General features: G+C 50.3%; 1 protein-coding gene across 8 annotated transcripts in view; it reads left to right on the top strand.

Moving 5' to 3' along the window:
* The window catches only part of ZDHHC7 (zDHHC palmitoyltransferase 7), a 51,060-nt gene extending 37,496 nt beyond the window's left edge, over positions 1-13,564 (top strand). For 6 of the 8 annotated variants that reach the window (XM_035282267.3, XM_008986320.5, XM_002761218.6 and 3 more), the window contains 5 exons: positions 6,368-6,492; positions 8,793-8,889; positions 10,080-10,161; positions 10,881-11,011; positions 11,537-13,564. In XM_035282267.3, coding sequence (XP_035138158.1) covers positions 6,368-6,492; positions 8,793-8,889; positions 10,080-10,161; positions 10,881-11,011; positions 11,537-11,713 — 612 coding nt within the window. In that variant the 3' untranslated portion in view covers positions 11,714-13,564. The remainder of the gene's footprint in view (positions 1-6,367; positions 6,493-8,792; positions 8,890-10,079; positions 10,162-10,880; positions 11,012-11,536) is intronic. The other 2 variants (XR_013530241.1, XR_004737401.3) reach the window with 1 other exon arrangement.
* Positions 13,565-17,064: the final 3,500 nt, after the last annotated feature.

The following is a 17,064-nucleotide window of genomic DNA, read 5'->3' as shown; positions in this document are numbered from 1 at the left end:
CGGACTCCTAGGCAGTTTGCTCCTCTCCACTGACAAGTGCACTTGCCCCTTCCTCCTCTCCGCTTGGACTCCTGTTACTCAGCAGCCCAGCTCCTGATCCCACCCTGCCCCTGTTCCTGGGGAAAAGGGCCCAGAAGCCCAGAGAGCTGGAGGTGGCCAGGAAGTAGGGGTAGAAGGTACGTGCAGGCCATGCTGCTGCCCTGATGGGCACATTTCTTTTGCTTGTTGTGTCACTGCAGAGAATGTTGAGTGGAACGTTGTGAGGGAGAGGTTGGAGATCTTGGATGTCAGGGATTTTTTGAATGAGATTTAATTCACATAGCACGAAGTCCATCCTTGTAAGTGCGAAGTTCTGTGGTGCTTACGCATCCAGTGTCCACCCACCTTTCAGCTTTAGGACGTTTTTATCACCTCAGAAAGGAACCCCACCCCCCTTAGCCATCACTTCCCAACCCCCAAACACCCCGGCCTCTGCCCCTGGCAATCACTCATCTGCTTTGTCTCTGTGGGGTTTGTCTGACAAGGGAATTTCATATGTCATCGAATCTGTGGCCTTTTGTGGCTGGCTTTCACTAGGCACGTGTCTTCAGGGTCCATCTGTGTTGTGGCATGATCAGCGCTGTGTTTTGTTTTAGGGCTGAATCCGTGCTCTGCATTGACCCACCTTGCTTAGAGCCATCATTAGTTGCTGGGCATTTGGGCGAGTTCCGCTTTTCGGCTATTACGAATCATGCTGCTCTGAGCATCCGCGTACAAGTGTCTGTGTGGACGGATGTTTCATTTCTCTGGGTATATACCTAGGAGTGGAGTTGTTGGAACATATGGTGACTCTATGTTTAACATTTGTGGAACTGCCAAGTAGTCTCTGAAGTGTCCCCACTGGGGGAAAAAAAGAAAAAGGAAGAAACTTCTTGTGGGGAAGGGAATGATGAAAAACCCAAAACGCCAGCATGTCCACACCATTTTACATTCCCACCGCAGTGTGTACACACCTATGGCGTGTTACTGCCCTTCTCTTGTGACGTGCTATCTCACCGTGGCTTTGCTGTGTCTAATGACCAGCAGTGTTGAGCATCATCTCATGTGCTTGTTGGCCATTCGTGTGTCTTTGAGGAATGTCTGCTTGAGTTCTTTGTCTATTTGGATGTCACCGTTTCACCTGTGTCATGTATTAAGACTCTGGTGGCAAGTAACAGAAACCACTGGGAGTCACGGTCAGTGAAACTGAGGAAGGGGAGGATGTGGAGCCCAGGGCAAGGATGCCTCTGGCTGCTGGCAGGCTGCGGAGTGGACGGTGGACAGAGGGGAGAGGCTGGCAGCTTTGTCTATCCCTCTAGGTTCTGGCTTTCCTGCTGCCCAGCGAAGAAGGGCAGTCCCCAGAGCAGGTGGGGCGGCTGTCACCGACGTCCAGATCTACCATTCTGAAGGGGAGAGTGGGCGTGGCCCAGCAGGGTCAGGCATTGAGTCTGTCCTCCCAGTGGGGAGTTGATTTCTTGTCTCCACAGGTCATGTCCTTACCCTGCCAGGGTCCAGTCTGGGCTGAGCTAGAACCATCACATCACCTCTGAACTGAACAGTTGAGAGGCTGGGCAGATACCCCAGTGGGATTTCATGTCATTTTCCTAAACTAACAGGACTGGGCATTCCTCACTGGGATTGGCTTGGGTTTGTATTGACACTTGAGGAAAGTCATTGGTGCTTGGAGTGAGGGGTGGAGGGGAAGATGGGGTCCATGGCATTTGATGGTCAGAGGCCTACTCTCTTGATAGAGCAGGACCCTGCTGTGGAAGGATGAGACTTTGATCCCAAGCTTAACTTTGGAGATTGTTAGAAGGCTGGGAGGGAGGAAGGCCCCCCCCAGTCTGGGCCCTGTACCCCTTCACCTGGATGGAGCCTGTGTCTTCAGAGCGAGCCCCGCTGATGCCCATGAGCCTTTTCAGCAGCCGTGCGGGTGCCTTCTGGAGGTGCCCTGCGTGGGGCTGCGGCTGCTGTCCAGGAGCTCTGCCAAAAGCATGCTTCCCTTCCACCCTCACAGCAGAGCTGGGACGTAGGTGGAATATCTTCGTGAGAACACGAGGCCTCGCTGCCAGTAAGAGGCCAGGCTGGGATTCGAACCAAACTGTCTTTCCAAAGCCCCAGCCTTTCAAATTTCACTTCTTATGGGAAATTTCAAATGTACACGGTGGAAAGAAAAGACCACACAGTGTTGAGCTTGTCACCACCTCACTCGCTGTCAGTGGTGGCCTTGCCCACACCGTTCTCCTCCCCAAATAACATGCCTAAAGCTCACTTATTCTTTTGTTTCATTTGTAAATATGTGTATTTTTTAAAAGGGGTCTTTTTGGGCTGTGCGCAGTGGCTCACACCTGTAATCCCAGCACTTTGGGAGGCTGCGGTGGGCAGATGACGAGGTCAAGAGATCGAGACCATCCTGGCCAACATGGTGACTCTGTCTCTACTAAGAGTACAAAAAATTACCTGGGCATGGTGGTGCGTGCCTGTAGTCCCACCTACTCGGGAGGCTGAGGCAGGAGAATTGCTTGAAACCAGAAAACGGAAGTTGCAGTGAGCCGGGATCACACCACTGCACTCCAGCCTGGTGATAGAGCGAGACTCTGTTTTCAAAAAAAGCGGGGGGGGTCTTTTTAAAAACATAACCTCAATACTGGTAGCTCATGTAAAGCAATGTAATACTTAATACTAGCTATCCTATTGGAGTTCAGATTTTCTCACTTGTCTCATTTCTTTTTTTTTTTTGAGATGGAGTCTCACTCTGTTGCCCAGGCTGGAGTACAGTAGCATGATCTTGGCTCACTGTGACCTTTGTCTTCTGGGTTCAAGCAATTCTGTCATTTCAGCCTCCCTAGTAGCTGGGATTACAGGCGCCACCACGCCAAGCTAATTTTTGTATTTTGAGAAGAGCCGGGGTTTCACCATGTTGGCCAGGCTGGTCTTGAACTCCTGACCTCAAGCAATCTGCCTGTCTCGGCCTCCCAAGGTGCTGAGATTACAGGCATGAGTCACCAACCCTAGCCTGTCTCAATTCTTTTATAATTTTTTCCCTTGAATCAGGGTCCAAATAAGGAGCCACCCAATGTGATTGGCTTATGTGTCTCTTAACATCTATTTTAATTAATCTTGGTGGTCCCTGCAACCTTTTTTTTTTCCCTTGGGATTCTTTTTTGGAGACAGAGACACCAAAAGAAGACACGTTCTTCTTGCCCAGGCTGGAGTGCAATGGCGCGATTATGGCTCACTGCAACCTCCGCCTCCCAGGTTCAAGTGATTCTCCTGCCTCAGCCTCCCAAGTAGCTGGGATTACAAGGAATGCACCACCATGGGGTTTCTCCATGTTGGTCAGGCTGGTCTCGAACTCCTGACCTCAGGTCATCTGCCCACCTTGGCCTCCCAAAGTGCTGGGATTACAGGCGTGAGCCACCGTGCCCGCCCCACCTTGGGATTTTTTAAGTTGGAGAAACAGTTGTTTGTCCTGTAACAGGAGTTTGCAGTTTATGTCCCTGTACTGGGTTTTGATGTGCTCCTCGTTCCCAGCATTTTCCATAAGTTAGGAGGCAGATCCACAGGCCTAGCCCCATTCTTATCTGCCTTTTAGGCCTGGGGATCCAGAATGCATGACAGGGAGCTGGGGTGAAGGTGGAGAAAGGACAGGAAGCGTGAGATGGGGTGGTTGAGAGTGCTTTGCCCAGGCCTACCTGGCTGCTTTGTCTCACCAAGGCAGACTGGAAGTGGGATGTGGGCAGGGGCACTCGGAGAGGCAGTAGCCAATCAGGAAGCACCTCTGAAGGGAGGCAGCTGGGCATTTGGGGTAGGAGGGAGGAGCCTGTGGTCAGTCATACAAGAAGATGGGTGGGAAACATTCAGAAAGTATTTTAGAAAAAACCTCCCCAAAATGGCTAAAATGGGAACTGAGGGCTGAGCAAGGTACTCAGATACCTGGGGGTTTGTTTTGGTGGGAAGAAGAGTGCCCCGTGGGAGTAGGGCAAACAGTGCTCCAGCCTCTGCAGAAGTCGTTGTGGGCACATCCTGGCAAGGCCCTTTGAAATGGTGCATACATGCACACTCCCTCTGTATATGGTCTCTGCTTCTGCCAAACCACAGCTCGAAAGGCTCACAATGAAAATGTAGGTAATAGACTCGGGGCCTCAGGTGGATGGCCTTGAAGCCCCCGGGAGACCATACCTGTGAGAGTTTCACTGTCTGCCCAGGGTTCTGAGAGCCCAAAGGAAGCCCTAGACCCAGCAAGTGCCTGAAATCCCAGCAGTCTCAGGTCCCTGAGGATCACCCAGTGTATACCCTGTTACCCCTTTGAAGGGCCTTTCCTGGGTAACATCATAGATGACCAAAAACTGGAGTAGCGTTGGGGTGGCCGCTTTCCAGAAGGGTATCATGCCACATCATACCACATTTGCTGCTGCTGTGGAAAGTGCATGCATGGCTCATGAAATTAAGGTGTTTGGAGTTTAAAATCTGGCCCATTTCTTCTTCTTGAGATATAGAAACTCGGCTGTCAGCTGGGGCCTGTGTGCAACATGTGGGATTTTACAGATCAAAGCAGTGTTAAGATCCCTGGATTGCTGGAGGAAAGTTGGTGACAAGACTCCGGCCGGGCACAGTGGCTCACGCCTGTCATCTTAGCTACTCGGGAGGCTGAGGCAGGAGAAGTGAGAGAGTCTTGCTTTGTTGTCCAGGCTGGAGTGCAGTGGTGCGGTTTCAGCTCACCGCAACCTCTGCCTCCCGGGTTCAAGCAATTCTCTGCCTCAGCGTCCCAAGTAGCTGGAATTACCACATGCACCACCATGCCTGGCTACTTTTTGTACTTTTAGTAGAGACGGGGTTTCACTATCTTGGCCAGGCTGGTGTCGAACTTCTGACCTCATGATCTGCCTGCCTTGGCCTCCCAAAGTGCTAGGATTACAGGCGTGAGGCACTGCACCCGGCCAGCAAAATGTTTTATTTAAGTTTTCAAAAATGAGCTTAAACAACTTCTTTAAGGAGGCAGTGTGTTAGGAAACACTTTGATCTTGAACAAAACAGCTTCCCCATACTGGGGCCATGGGAAGGACAGGGCCTTGTCTGGAGGAAGTAAAGGTTCGGTGGAGGTTTGGGGAGTGGATGCTCACATTTGTCCTGCAGCCTCTCCCATCTTCACTTCCTCGTCACCCCCGGGAACCCCTTGCCTGTGCTGCCCAAGACTCAGGCTCTGGCCCACTGGTAGCCCTGAATCCAGCGGGCAGCAGTCTTTGGCTCCGCAAGGCATTTACCTGCTGAACTCTGTAAAATTTGGATGTCAGCCCTCAGCGTGCAGAGGTTCAGATCTGTGGCTCTGGAGCCCAGCCAGGCACCTGTGTTTTAAGGAGCTCCAGTGGGAGCATCTGTTGGCAGAGCCCATTAGCTCCCACCTTTCCATTTGTCCTGCCCCCTTGTCTTTGTACAGTCCCTGCAGCCCCAACTGCTGTTCCCAATGTCTGTGGGTCTCATCCTCCAGATCTGTGATTTCTACATGAAGTACAAGCTCTGGGCTAAGAGGCAGACACAAGGCCTTGTTCCTATTCTTGAGGCACTGGAAACCCCAGGCAGGTCTGCCTATCTTATCTCACCCTGCCACAGCTTCCAGAATTATCTCCTACAAACATGGTTTTGATTACATATCTCTACTCCCCAAAGAACAAAGCCTCTGCGGTTGCAGCCAGCTCAGGCCTCACCTTCCCTACATCAGGTCCTCAGTTGACATGGCGCCACTAGGGTGACTCTTGGCCTTCAGCTCTGCCCCTTACCGTCAGCTCACGGCCTTCCTGACGCCTCTTTCCGCCGCTTCACCGTTGCTCGTCTTGTCCAGCTCTTCTAGCATTTGGAGCACAGATAGATGCACGTTCAACTTGCTGGTGCTGCCCCTGCTGGGCTGCCTCGTTGCCAGACAGGAATGGGTCAGGTGGTCTGGGCTGCCGCCTCCAGGTTTGTGTGTGGATGCCTTTGAGGAGGTTGGCCAAGAGACAAAAGTATTACGTCACTTTAGCAACACGAGATTAAAGTCCTTTTTGAGATTGTTTTTCCTTGTTCCCCAACTGCCCGATAAGAAAACTCTGGGCAGTGCTTATCAGTCACCTCCCCATCAGCAGGGGCTACAGGGAAGTGGTGTGTACAGAGGCTCCCTGCCCCCCCGGGACACGCAGGGCCCCTCTCTGGGGACAAGCCTTGCCTCCAAAAAATGCAGGTGGTTAAGCCATTTATCAAAAGGATAATAAGGTAGTTTTTGTTTGATGATAAAATATATGAATTTCTACTTTAAAAAAAAAAAAAAAAAAACTTTCCTTTTCCCCGACTAAAATACATTCTTCTTACACGGTAGGGGGCGGTACCCAAAGGAAACGCTACAAAAGAATACATGGAGAGCCTGCAGCTGAAGCCCGGGGAGGTGATCTACAAGTGCCCCAAGTGTTGCTGCGTTAAACCCGAGCGCGCCCACCACTGCAGGTACGGCCCGCACCCGCCAGCAGGCACAGGCTGGCCCCGCGCCTCTGTCCTGGGGGGAGCCGAGAGGAGCCAGTGCCCTAGAGTCAACCAGTATGGACTTCGGGATCCTCTCCTTCCCTAGGGATTTGCTGTGGCATGACAGCCAGACGAGGTTCTGAGGTTCCCGCCTCTGTTCCTGGCACACATGCCATGGGCCAGCACGTGTGTGGTCACAGCCCTGGGCACATCCTGTGTGGGGCCAAAAGGGCTCAGAACCTTTGCCTCACTCCTGCTCTGGGGTTCTCCAGCCAGCCGAGGGAGGGGCTGCGTACGTTCGCTTTTGTTCTTACCTAGGGTGGTGCAGTGCACAGGCCAGGCTGTTTTGGACATGCTCTCTTTATTTTTTTTAAATTTTATTTGGTGTGCTCTCAAACACCAGTTACTATAATTTTAAAAACCCACAGTTCAGTCATCTGCCTGGCTCATGTAGCCTTCCTGGCCCTCACGCCCCACCCCTGCTGGTCTTGGTTGCATTTTATCTGCTTCCCCCACATGTGCCAGCTCCTGACTCCTTTGTCTGCTCCTGGAGGGGTGACCATTGATTTCACGTGCTGAAGTGTGAAAGCCTGGGTGTATTTCTCCATTCCTTGAAATAGTTGCCACACATCCCTGTGCTGTGAAACTGCTGGGGTGTGGTTGCACCTAGACAGTACCTTCTCCCAAGGGTCGTGCCCTGCTCGGATAAGCTGGGTGCCACTGATGACCTCCAGTGGGAGGAAACAGAGATAGGGGTGCTGACTGCTTTATGGCTGGAGTGAAAGCTTTAACAGGTTCATATCTACATAGTTTGGCCAGAAAGTGAAGAAAGGCGAAATGGGATCGGGGAGTAGATGGGTGATTGTCTTGAGCTGGGGTGACCGTGGAGGGGCTGAGGTTTCTTTCTGGGGTGGTGGAAATTTTTTTTTTTATTTTCTGAGACAGAGTCTTGCTCTGTTGCCCAGGTTCAAGTGATTCTCCTCTCTCAGCCTCCTGCGTAGCTGGGATTACAGGTGCGCACCACCACAGCCAGCTAATTTTTTGTATTTTAGTAGAGATGGGGTTTCACCATGTTGGCCAGGCTGGTATTGAACTCCTGACCTTGTGATCTGCCTGCCTTAGCCTCCTAAAGTGCTGGGGTTACAGGTGTGAGCCACCATGCCCAGCCGAAATGTTCTAAAATTAGATGGTGATGGTCTCACAACTCCAGATAGAATAAAAACCATTGAGTTGTACAATGCAAATGAGTAAACTTTTATGATACATAATTTTTTTTTTTGACATGGAGTTTTGCTTTGTTGCCCAGGCTGAGTGCAGTGATGCAATCTTGGCTCATTGCAAACTCTGCCTCTTGGGCTCAAGCACTTCTTGTGCCTCAGCTTCCCTAGTAGCTGGGATTACTGGTGCCCGCCACCACACCCAGCTGATTTTTGTATTTTAGTAGAAACAGGGTTTTGCCACTTTGGCCAGGCTGGTTTAGAACTCCTTACTTCAGGTAACCCACCTCCCTTAGCCTCCCAAAGTGCTGGGATTACAGGTGTGAGCCACCTCGCCCGGCCTATGGTATATAAATTGTACTTCAGTAGATCTGATTAACAAGATAAAATGGGAATGTTTTGGAAGTCAGGTGCTGTGGCGGTCAGGCAGGGAACCCAGGTCAATGAACAGAAGCTGACACTATGATAGCAAGTCTGCCTGGAGCAAACCTGATGCCATAGATGTCTGCTTGATGTAATTAATTGGTAAAAGGTATTACTAAAAAATAATTGATACCTAATCAGTTATTTAAAATTGGACATCCAGCGTGTTTTGGGCGAAAGTAAATTACAGCTGGGAAAACAAGATGACTTAAAGCGTGATTCAAGGTGAATATACATATTCATCAGTGAATATGGGTTAAGTGTAGGAATTATTTGAAGATACGAAGAATGTTTCTTTCCCTAAAGGTAAAAATTCTATTTTTGTTTCTTATTGAAATAGAGTTGTAACTTGTAAGCTTGCAAAATCGGGAACATTATTGATAGGTGTCCATGATCCAGTTTTATGGGGGGAGAGTGAGAACTCGTGAAGTATGGCTCAGCGTGGTCTTTTGCCTCATCCTGTTGGTCCATTGACTATTTTCCTTAGGAAACAGGAGACATTTAATAGGAATATAGTGAGTGGTACGATGTTTCACATGGTATATTAGGATATGTTCTCATTTCCTCCACCTTTGATTTTATTTGGTTTTGTCACTCTGGTTTCCTCAGAGCATGGAATACTGAAAATCAGACTTTTCTTTTCAGTATCTGCAAAAGATGTATTCGGAAAATGGACCATCACTGCCCGTGGGTGAACAATTGTGTAGGAGAAAAGAATCAAAGGTTCTTTGTGCTTTTCACTGTAAGTAAAAATACTTCTGTAGTGACTTACCCTGAACTTGACATTCTGTAACTGCATCTTGCCTGGAGCAGGGAAATCTGGACCAGCGTCAGACCAGTTTCCCTCCATCCTTTTCTCCAGGGTTCGCGTTGTAATGAACCTCTCACTGTGCTGTCGTGAGAGGACGGTAGTCCCAATACATAAATGTGTTGCTTGTATTACTTCAGGTCTTCACTGTAGTTTCATTCTCTCCCAGATGTCCTCAACCACTATTGTTTATCAATAACAACAATAGGAATCTTCCTAAACTGTATTAGAGCTTATTTCCCTATTTGTTTATTTCCAGATGGAGTTTTGCTCTTGTTGCCCAGGCTGGAGTGCAATGGCGTGATCTCAGCTCACCGCAGCCTCGGCCTCCCTAGTACCTGGGATTACAGGCAGGCACCACCACGCCCATCTAGTTTTATATTTTTAGTAGAGATAGGGTTTCTCCATGTTTGTCAGGCCGGTCTTGAACTCCCTACCTCAGGTGATCCACCTGCCTTGGCCTCCGCATGTGCTGGGATACAGGCATGAGCCACTGTGCCCGGCCTTTTTTTTTTTTTTTTTTTTCAATAGACGGGGTTTTGCCATGTTGCCCAGGCTGGTCTCAAACTCCCGAGCTCAAGCGATTTGCCTAACTTGGCCTCCCAAAGTGCTGGGATTACAGGTGTGAGCCACCATGCCCAGCTGTATTTTTTAATAAAATTACTTGGTGTTATATGATCTTGTGTAGGAAAATGTCCACCACTGCAATTTAATCCTTCCCTCATTTTTCCCTGACATGAAAGTTTCAACGTGATGCTTCATCAGCCTTTGCTCCTAGAAAGATGTAATTGTTTCCGTTACTAACTGGCCAGGCCCCATGTCTCATGCCTGCGCTTTGGGAGGCCAAGGCGGGTAGATCACTCGAGGTCAGTAGTTCCAGACTAGCCTGGCCAACATGGTGAAACCCCATTTCTACTAAATATGCAAAACAATTAGCCAGGTGTGGTGGGTGCCTGTGATCCCAGCTACTTGGGAGGCTGAGGCAGGAGAATCGCTTGAACCCAGGAGGTGGAGGTTGCAGGGAGCTGAGACCACACCACTGTGCTCCAGCCTGGTGACAGAGGGAGACTCTGTTTCTAAAAAAGTGATTTGAAAAGTGACTAAGCACTCTCCCCTCGTTGTAGATGTATATAGCTCTGTCGTCAGTCCACGCTCTGATCCTCTGTGGGCTGCAGTTCATCTCCTGCGTCCGAGGGCAGTGGACTGGTGAGTTCCCTGGTCCTGCATCATTCTTGGCGCATGCTGCTGCTGGGTGGAAGGGGAAGGCTTTAAAGGAAGAACCAGCTTTTCCATTTTCAGGGAAATCACTGCGGTTATTTTAGGAATTGGATTTTAAAGAATTTAGTTAAGTTTTAACACCACCATTTTGCTAGTGTATTGAGACTGGGGAAAACAACAGGAATTTCCCACCAAAGCTTGTGTCTGTCTTCTGGTCAGCTGGCTCGCCGTTGTTCAAAGCAGGCTTCGCCTTGTCTCTGTGAGTACTGACCCTAAGCAGGTGTCGTGAAAACAGGTGCTCATTGTCTTACCTGAGATATGCAGAGAGGTCTGGACAGGCTCATCCCACCGCCGGGAACGTGGGGAAACGGACTCCTGTGAGCACTGCTCACAAGGAAGGCTGCACGCAACCCTTCTGGTCTGGCCTCAGTTGCTATTTAACACACAAATACAGTGTCAATGGAAACCTCAGAAAATACAGAACCTTTGAAGCCACTGGCTGGGAAGTGGTGGTGTGAATTTTTGCTTGGAAGGGTGGCCCTCCTCTGCTCCTTGGAGAACAGTGAATGTGCCCATTTAGAAAGTGAACAGCTCCTCCACGCTGGAAGCTGGCCGGGGACTGGTCCCAGTGGGTTCTTCTCTGAACCACACATTGTGCCATTCCGGGTGTTCAGGGCCGGTTATAACCAGCTTCCTCTTGTTCACAGAATGCAGTGATTTTTCACCTCCAGTAACTGTAATCCTGTTGACCTTCCTGTGCCTTGAGGGTCTTCTGTTCTTCACTTTCACTGCAGTTATGTTTGGCTCCCAGATCCACTCCATATGCAACGATGAGACGGTAAGTTTTGTTCTCAGCCGTGTGTACTTCATACGTATTCGAAGCTTGAGTAAACGGAAGTCCTGCTGTTAACAGCAGGTGCCTGTGGACCGACTCGGGAGAGTCCTGGGGCGGCCATGACAGCGCCAGCCTTCCCCGTGTTTGCTGTTGCTTTCATTCTGCGCGGTGCGTAGTTCTAGTCTTCGTTTGATTTGCGAGTCAGCAGGGGACGGCAGACCCCCAGCTCCCAGCACATCACTGAATTTCAGGGAATTGGCTGCTTTCAGGGTCTGGCTCTGCAGGCCTGGAGCGGCGCTCAGTAAATGTTTGTGCACAGTACCTGACAGGTGCAAAATGTTGGTGATTGGCAGTCTGGGCTGGCCGGATGGCTGCAGCTGGGGTTGTGCTCACATAGGCCATCTGGATTGGGGTGGAGCTGGGAAGGAGAGTTCCACGCTGTGCTTGGACACAGTGCGATTCTGAGGCTCCGTGGGGTCTGCCGAGCTTCCTGGAGCCGCTGCCACTTGCTCTTCTTTCTGCTTCCAGGAAATTGAGCGATTGAAAAGTGAGAAGCCCACGTGGGAGCGGAGGCTGCGATGGGAAGGGATGAAGTCCGTCTTTGGGGGTCCCCCCTCACTCCTCTGGATGAATCCCTTTGTCGGCTTTCACTTTAGGCGACTGCCCACGAGACCCAGAAAAGGCAGCCCGGAGTTCTCAGTGTGAGGCCTGGTTCGACAGGCTGGAACTTGCTCACAGACTTCCGCTTATTTATTTGGGGTCTGAAGGAGATCAACGGCTCATCTGTGACCAACAGGGCAACTGGAACCTACACACACCAACTGCTTGCAGCAAGCAGAGTTTTATCTATTTCTAGTCACAGACAGCAGATTCTCCACACCGGAAGAGGCGCTCGGTCGCCACCTGTACAACGTCGGAAAGGTGTGTGGCCAAGCAAAGAAGCCAAATGTCACGGCCTTCCTGCAGAGTTAGGATTTTTGTTGAGGATATTTGCATTTTCTAAGTCGTTTGGGTTATTACATGGGTTATTCAAATCCTGTGTACTGAGCTGCTGTTTCCAGTCATGAAGACAAACAGTCAATCCAGTGAACAGGCATTCTCCGAGCAGTCATTTCCGGGGGCCCTGCTGACTCCTCTCAGCAGTGCACTCCCCGGACCACCGCAGGGCGTCTCCATAGAAAGACGTTTTGGTCTCCATTAGCTCTGATGCTTTGCACCGAAGTTGCAAAAGATCTGTGCACTGAACAGTGAAGGTGGCTTCCAGCACAATCCCCCGGAAGAGACATCCTTTGACCCTCTCAGCAAGTGTGTGTGTGTGCGCGTGTCTGCGTGTGTGCATGTGTGTGTCAAAATTGCCAGTGTTGTTGAGGCAGTGTAACATTTACCGGCTGCATACAGCAAACAAGCTATTTTTCAGGGAAGAGGGGGGAGAGGCCGCGGGGTCCTCTCCGTGATTACTATGAATGTATTGCTACTGGAGGACATCTCGATCCAAAGAACAGTTGTTCCTGTGCGGTCCTTCATTGCCCTCCTGCTTTAATTTTAAAAAAAAATCTTGAGTGCTTGAGGGCCTTGGAACTGATTTTTTTGTTCCAGCCAAATATAGCAGTGTCTAAATGGCTCCTGCGGAGGGGCAGAGCCGCAGCTCAGTGACCTGATCCATTAGGCGCTCCATGCTGTTGGTGTGTGGGGCAGGGGAGGCGTTCCAAGTGGAGAGGCAGGCCCTGGACCTTGGGCACCTCTGGGAAGGTGAGGGGACCATGAGGCAGACATCCCCTGTCCGGGGCGACTGTGCCACCACGCAGGCAGCGCTCAGGTGGCAGTGGTCAGGATGGCGCCTTCCTGTTGCATTGTTTTGTTAGCTTTTACGTTTTCTCTACCCACGGCACAGGTGATAAAATAGGATCCTTGGTGTGGAGCTTAAACTTATGCGAGAAAGCCAACAGCTCCCCTCCGTGGGGACTTGCCTTAACCTTGCCTGGTTTGTACATTTTTTGACAGATGCATCGAGAAGCAGTCTGTGACAAAGTCCGAGGGTCTTCCTTTAAGCTCGCCCTCCAGCCTGAGAAGTTGGCGTCCCCTCCTGGGAACTGTTTGCCTGTCTGTTCATCTGTGACCTGTTCTCTGTTTTTAATTTCTCTCTACCACACCTGAATCAGGGCTTCTACCACTGCTGATGCAAAACCACAAAGGGACCTACCTGAGCCACCGTCCTAGCCAAGCGAGCAAGCCTGCGGGGGTTTGGAAGTGGACTCTTCACTAGGTGAAGAAGTGCGTCACAGCCGGACGGACAAAGCATAGATCGTGCGTGATCCTGGAGACGAGTTTTCAGAGACCGTTCTGCATATTCATTTGCACTTGTCTGGGTGGGACACGTGTATGGGCTTCAGCGTGAGGCTTTTAATATGTATATCCTGTTACCAATAAAAATTACCCAAGTGGTTGAACCCTGTGAGACTTGGCAAGTGTGTACGAATCAAGTATACTTGACTTTCAACCTCTTCTTTCAATGTAACTTTTATATGAAATAAAGTAATCCATTGACAGTTCTCAAAAGGTTTCCAAAGCGCCTGTTCTTCATGGATGGCAGTGTTTTCAGGGGGGTAGCCTTTCCGTGGTTCCTGGACCCAGCCCCAGGCTGTTAAGGTCGCTCCCAAGCAGTTTCCAGAACCTTTAAGTGCATTCGTGCACGACTCAAATGTTGCCTCTGAGGGCCGCCGCTCTGTGAGGGCCGCTGCTTGTTGAACATTTAATTCAACTCCCATCGTTTTTTTTGTTTTTTTGTTTTGAGATGGAGTCTCACTCTGTTGCCCAGGCTGGAGTGCAGTGGCATGATCTCGGGTAACTGCAACCGCCACCTCCTGGGTTGAAGCGATTCTCCTGCCTCCGCCTCCTGAGTAGCTGGGATTACAGGTACGTGCCACCATACCAGGCTGATTTTGGTATTTTAGTAGAGATGGGGTTTCACCATATTGGTCAGGCTGGTCTTGAACTCCTGACCACAGGTGATCTGCCCGCCTTGGCCTCCCAAAGTGCTCAGCCAGCTCCCATAGTTTTAGTTCTTTTCATTGCATATTAAAATAAAAACAGTGTTTCAAAAATCTCTCTCCATGGTCCGGAATCTCAAATACCTACAATTTGGTTTTAATTCATTGACCAAATTTGTCTAGTATTTGCACTGTGAGGGAACCAACATGCCCACTTACCTTCCAGAGGCCAGATGGTTGGTGTGTGCCACAGCCCTGCCTCATGCATGCTGTGCCTTGGGGTGCCCGGTGGCATTCCAGAACGCAGAAAAGGGAAGGAGACTCGAACTCAGAGGCGTGGACCTGAACCGGGCCACTGCGTGGACAGCAGCTCTCCAGCTTGTGTTTGTGTCTGTGCCGAATTTTGCTGCAATGTTATTTATATTCCTTAGATTAAGCAGGCTCATTATATAGAATTGTGACGCTTATATTAAAACACAAATATCCCCCAAATAGGAAGGTGGCTAAATCCCATCTTCTATACACGTGAACAGCCAGGTAAGAAAAGCCGGGGAAGAAGCTTGAAGGGTAGGTAGCCTGGGAGCTGCGCACAAAAAGCAGGATGACCACAGAAAAAGTGCACGTGCCAGCCGGGCACGGTGGCCACGCCTGTAATCCCAGCACTTTGGGAGGCCGAGGTGGGTGGATCACGAGGTCAGGTGTTCAAGACCATCCTGGCCAACATGGTGAAACGCTCTCTACTAAAACAAAAAATTAGCCGGGCACGGTGCACACCTGTAGTCCCAGATACTCGGGAGGCTGAGAGAGGGGAACCGTTTGAACCAGGGAGGTGGAGGTTGCAGTCAGCAGAGAACCCGCCACTGCATTCTAGCCTGGCAACAGAGCAAGACTGTCTCAAAAAATGAAAAAAAATTGCAAGTGCCCTGCAACGTCTCCTCTTTAAAACTGTGTTGCTCCTCATCCAGCTGCTAATTTTAGCTAAGACACCTGAAGACGCCAAGGGAAAGTAAGTTGTGACAGGCCTGTGGCTGGTTCTGGGAGCTGAAAGCTGAGCTGCTCTCTGAGCTGTAAGAACGTGTGGCTCAGTGACCAGGCCCGATGGGCGCCTGCAAGCAGCTTCCCAAAACGGCCAGCAAGTTTCCCAAGAAGGTTCTAGGCACAGCACATCTGCAGTCCAGAGAACTCCAGGTTTCCTGCCTGCTCTCCCCTCCGCATTCACCACATGTACATACGTCCCGCATTTTGTACATGATCAAGTTTAGTTGTGATGACTGAATACTCTGCTTCTAATCTAGATAGGGGCCACTGATTTTTTTTTTTTTTTTTTTTAAGACAGAGTTCGCTCTGTTGACAGGCGCCAGGGTGGAGTGCAGTGGCAGGATCTCGGCTCACTGCAACCTCAGCCTCCCAAGTAGCTGGGAGTACAGGTACACACCACCATGCCCAGCTAATTTTTTTTTTAGTAGAGACGGGATTTCACCATGTTGGCCAGGATGGTCTTGATCTTTTAACCTCGTGATCCGCCCGCCTCAGCTGGGATTACAGGCATGAGCCACCACGCCTTAGCCTGGGGCCTCTGATTTCTTTGTCTAACCTTTTGCTTTTACAGAGGTGAAGCTGCCTCTTGTGCGCCCGTTCCAGCTGTCACTGAGTGCCTGCAGCCAAGCCAGCCTGTGCCGCAGGCATCAACCTGCCACCACCCCCATTCCCTGCTGAGATGACCTGGCTTCTCCAGGGTTGCTGGGTTCAGGGCGTGGCCTTTCTGTGCTTCCGGATCCCACCAGTGGTAAAACATACTCCCTGGGAGCCGGTGGAGAAGGGGTGCCTTATTCTTCACGTCTCCAGTGTTTTGGCCCACCTAAACTGCCTTATTCTATCTCACCTTTGGTTGACGGCATAGGTAAATACTTTACACTCAGCCTGTGAGTGTATTTCAGCATCTTCCGGCTCCCAGAGCAGCCATGGAGAACCCATGCTCTCCTGCTCCCTGCACTATGTGACTGAAAATTTTCTTTTTCTTTTTTTTTTTTTTTCAGAGAGGGCCTTTCTCTGTCACCCAGGCTGGATCTCAGCCCAGACTGGAGTGCAGTGGTGTGATCTTAGCTCATTGCAATCTCCCCCTCCTGAACTCAAGTAATTCTCATTCTTCAGCCTCCTGAGTGGCTGGGACTACAGGTGCTTGTCACCACACCCAAATAACATTTTTGTATTTTTGGAAGAGACAGGGTTTTGTCATGTTGCCCATGCTGGTCTCAAACTCCTGACCTCAAGGGATCCACCCGCCTCAGCCTCCCAACGTGCTGGGATTGTAAGTGTGAACCATCGTGCCCGGCCCACATCCTCTCTTTAGTCCTTGGGCCTCAGCTCTCCCCTGGCTGTGCTGGTGCTCGGTAGAGCCTTTCCACCTGACACTCAGCTTTCTGCTTCTGGCAGATGTCCTGTGTTATGCCTTTGGGCATCCCGTTTTCTCCATTTCCTTTCTATTCTAACTTTAAAATTACATGTTGAACCGTCTACAGTGATCCTCTAATTTTCTTATCGTACACTCTGTTTTCTGGAAAATCTTTTACCTTTGCTTTTAAAACAAATGTTAAGATTGAGGTCTTGCTCTATGCCTCAGGCTGGAGTGCAGTGGCAGGATCTCTGTGCTCTGCAACCTCTGGCCTATCAAGTTCAAGTGATTCTCCTGCCTCAGCCTCCTGAGTAGCTGGGATTACAGGCATGTGTCACCAAGCCCAGCTAATTTTTGTATTTTTAGTAGAGATAGGGTTTCATTCACTACGTTGGTCAGGCTTGTCCTGAACTTCTGGCCTCAAGTAATCTGCCCGCCTGGGCCTCCCAGAGTGCTGGGATTACAGGTAGGCACCACAGCACCTGGCTAATTTTTTGTATTTTTAGCAGAGATGGGGTTTCACCATGTTGGCCAGGCTGGTCTTGCCTGACCTCAGGTAATCTGCCCACCTCAGCCTCCCAAAGTGCTAGGATTATAGGTGTGAGCCACCAACCCCGGCAGCTGCTGGCTTTTCTGGGGCTCAGTAGACAAGGGCCCAGAAGCTTTGCTGGGCAGTT

The sequence above is a fragment of the Callithrix jacchus genome, chromosome 20 (assembly GCF_049354715.1).
Source record: "Callithrix jacchus isolate 240 chromosome 20, calJac240_pri, whole genome shotgun sequence".
NCBI lineage: Eukaryota > Metazoa > Chordata > Mammalia > Primates > Cebidae > Callithrix > Callithrix jacchus.
This window is presented reverse-complemented; position numbering and strand designations above follow the sequence as displayed.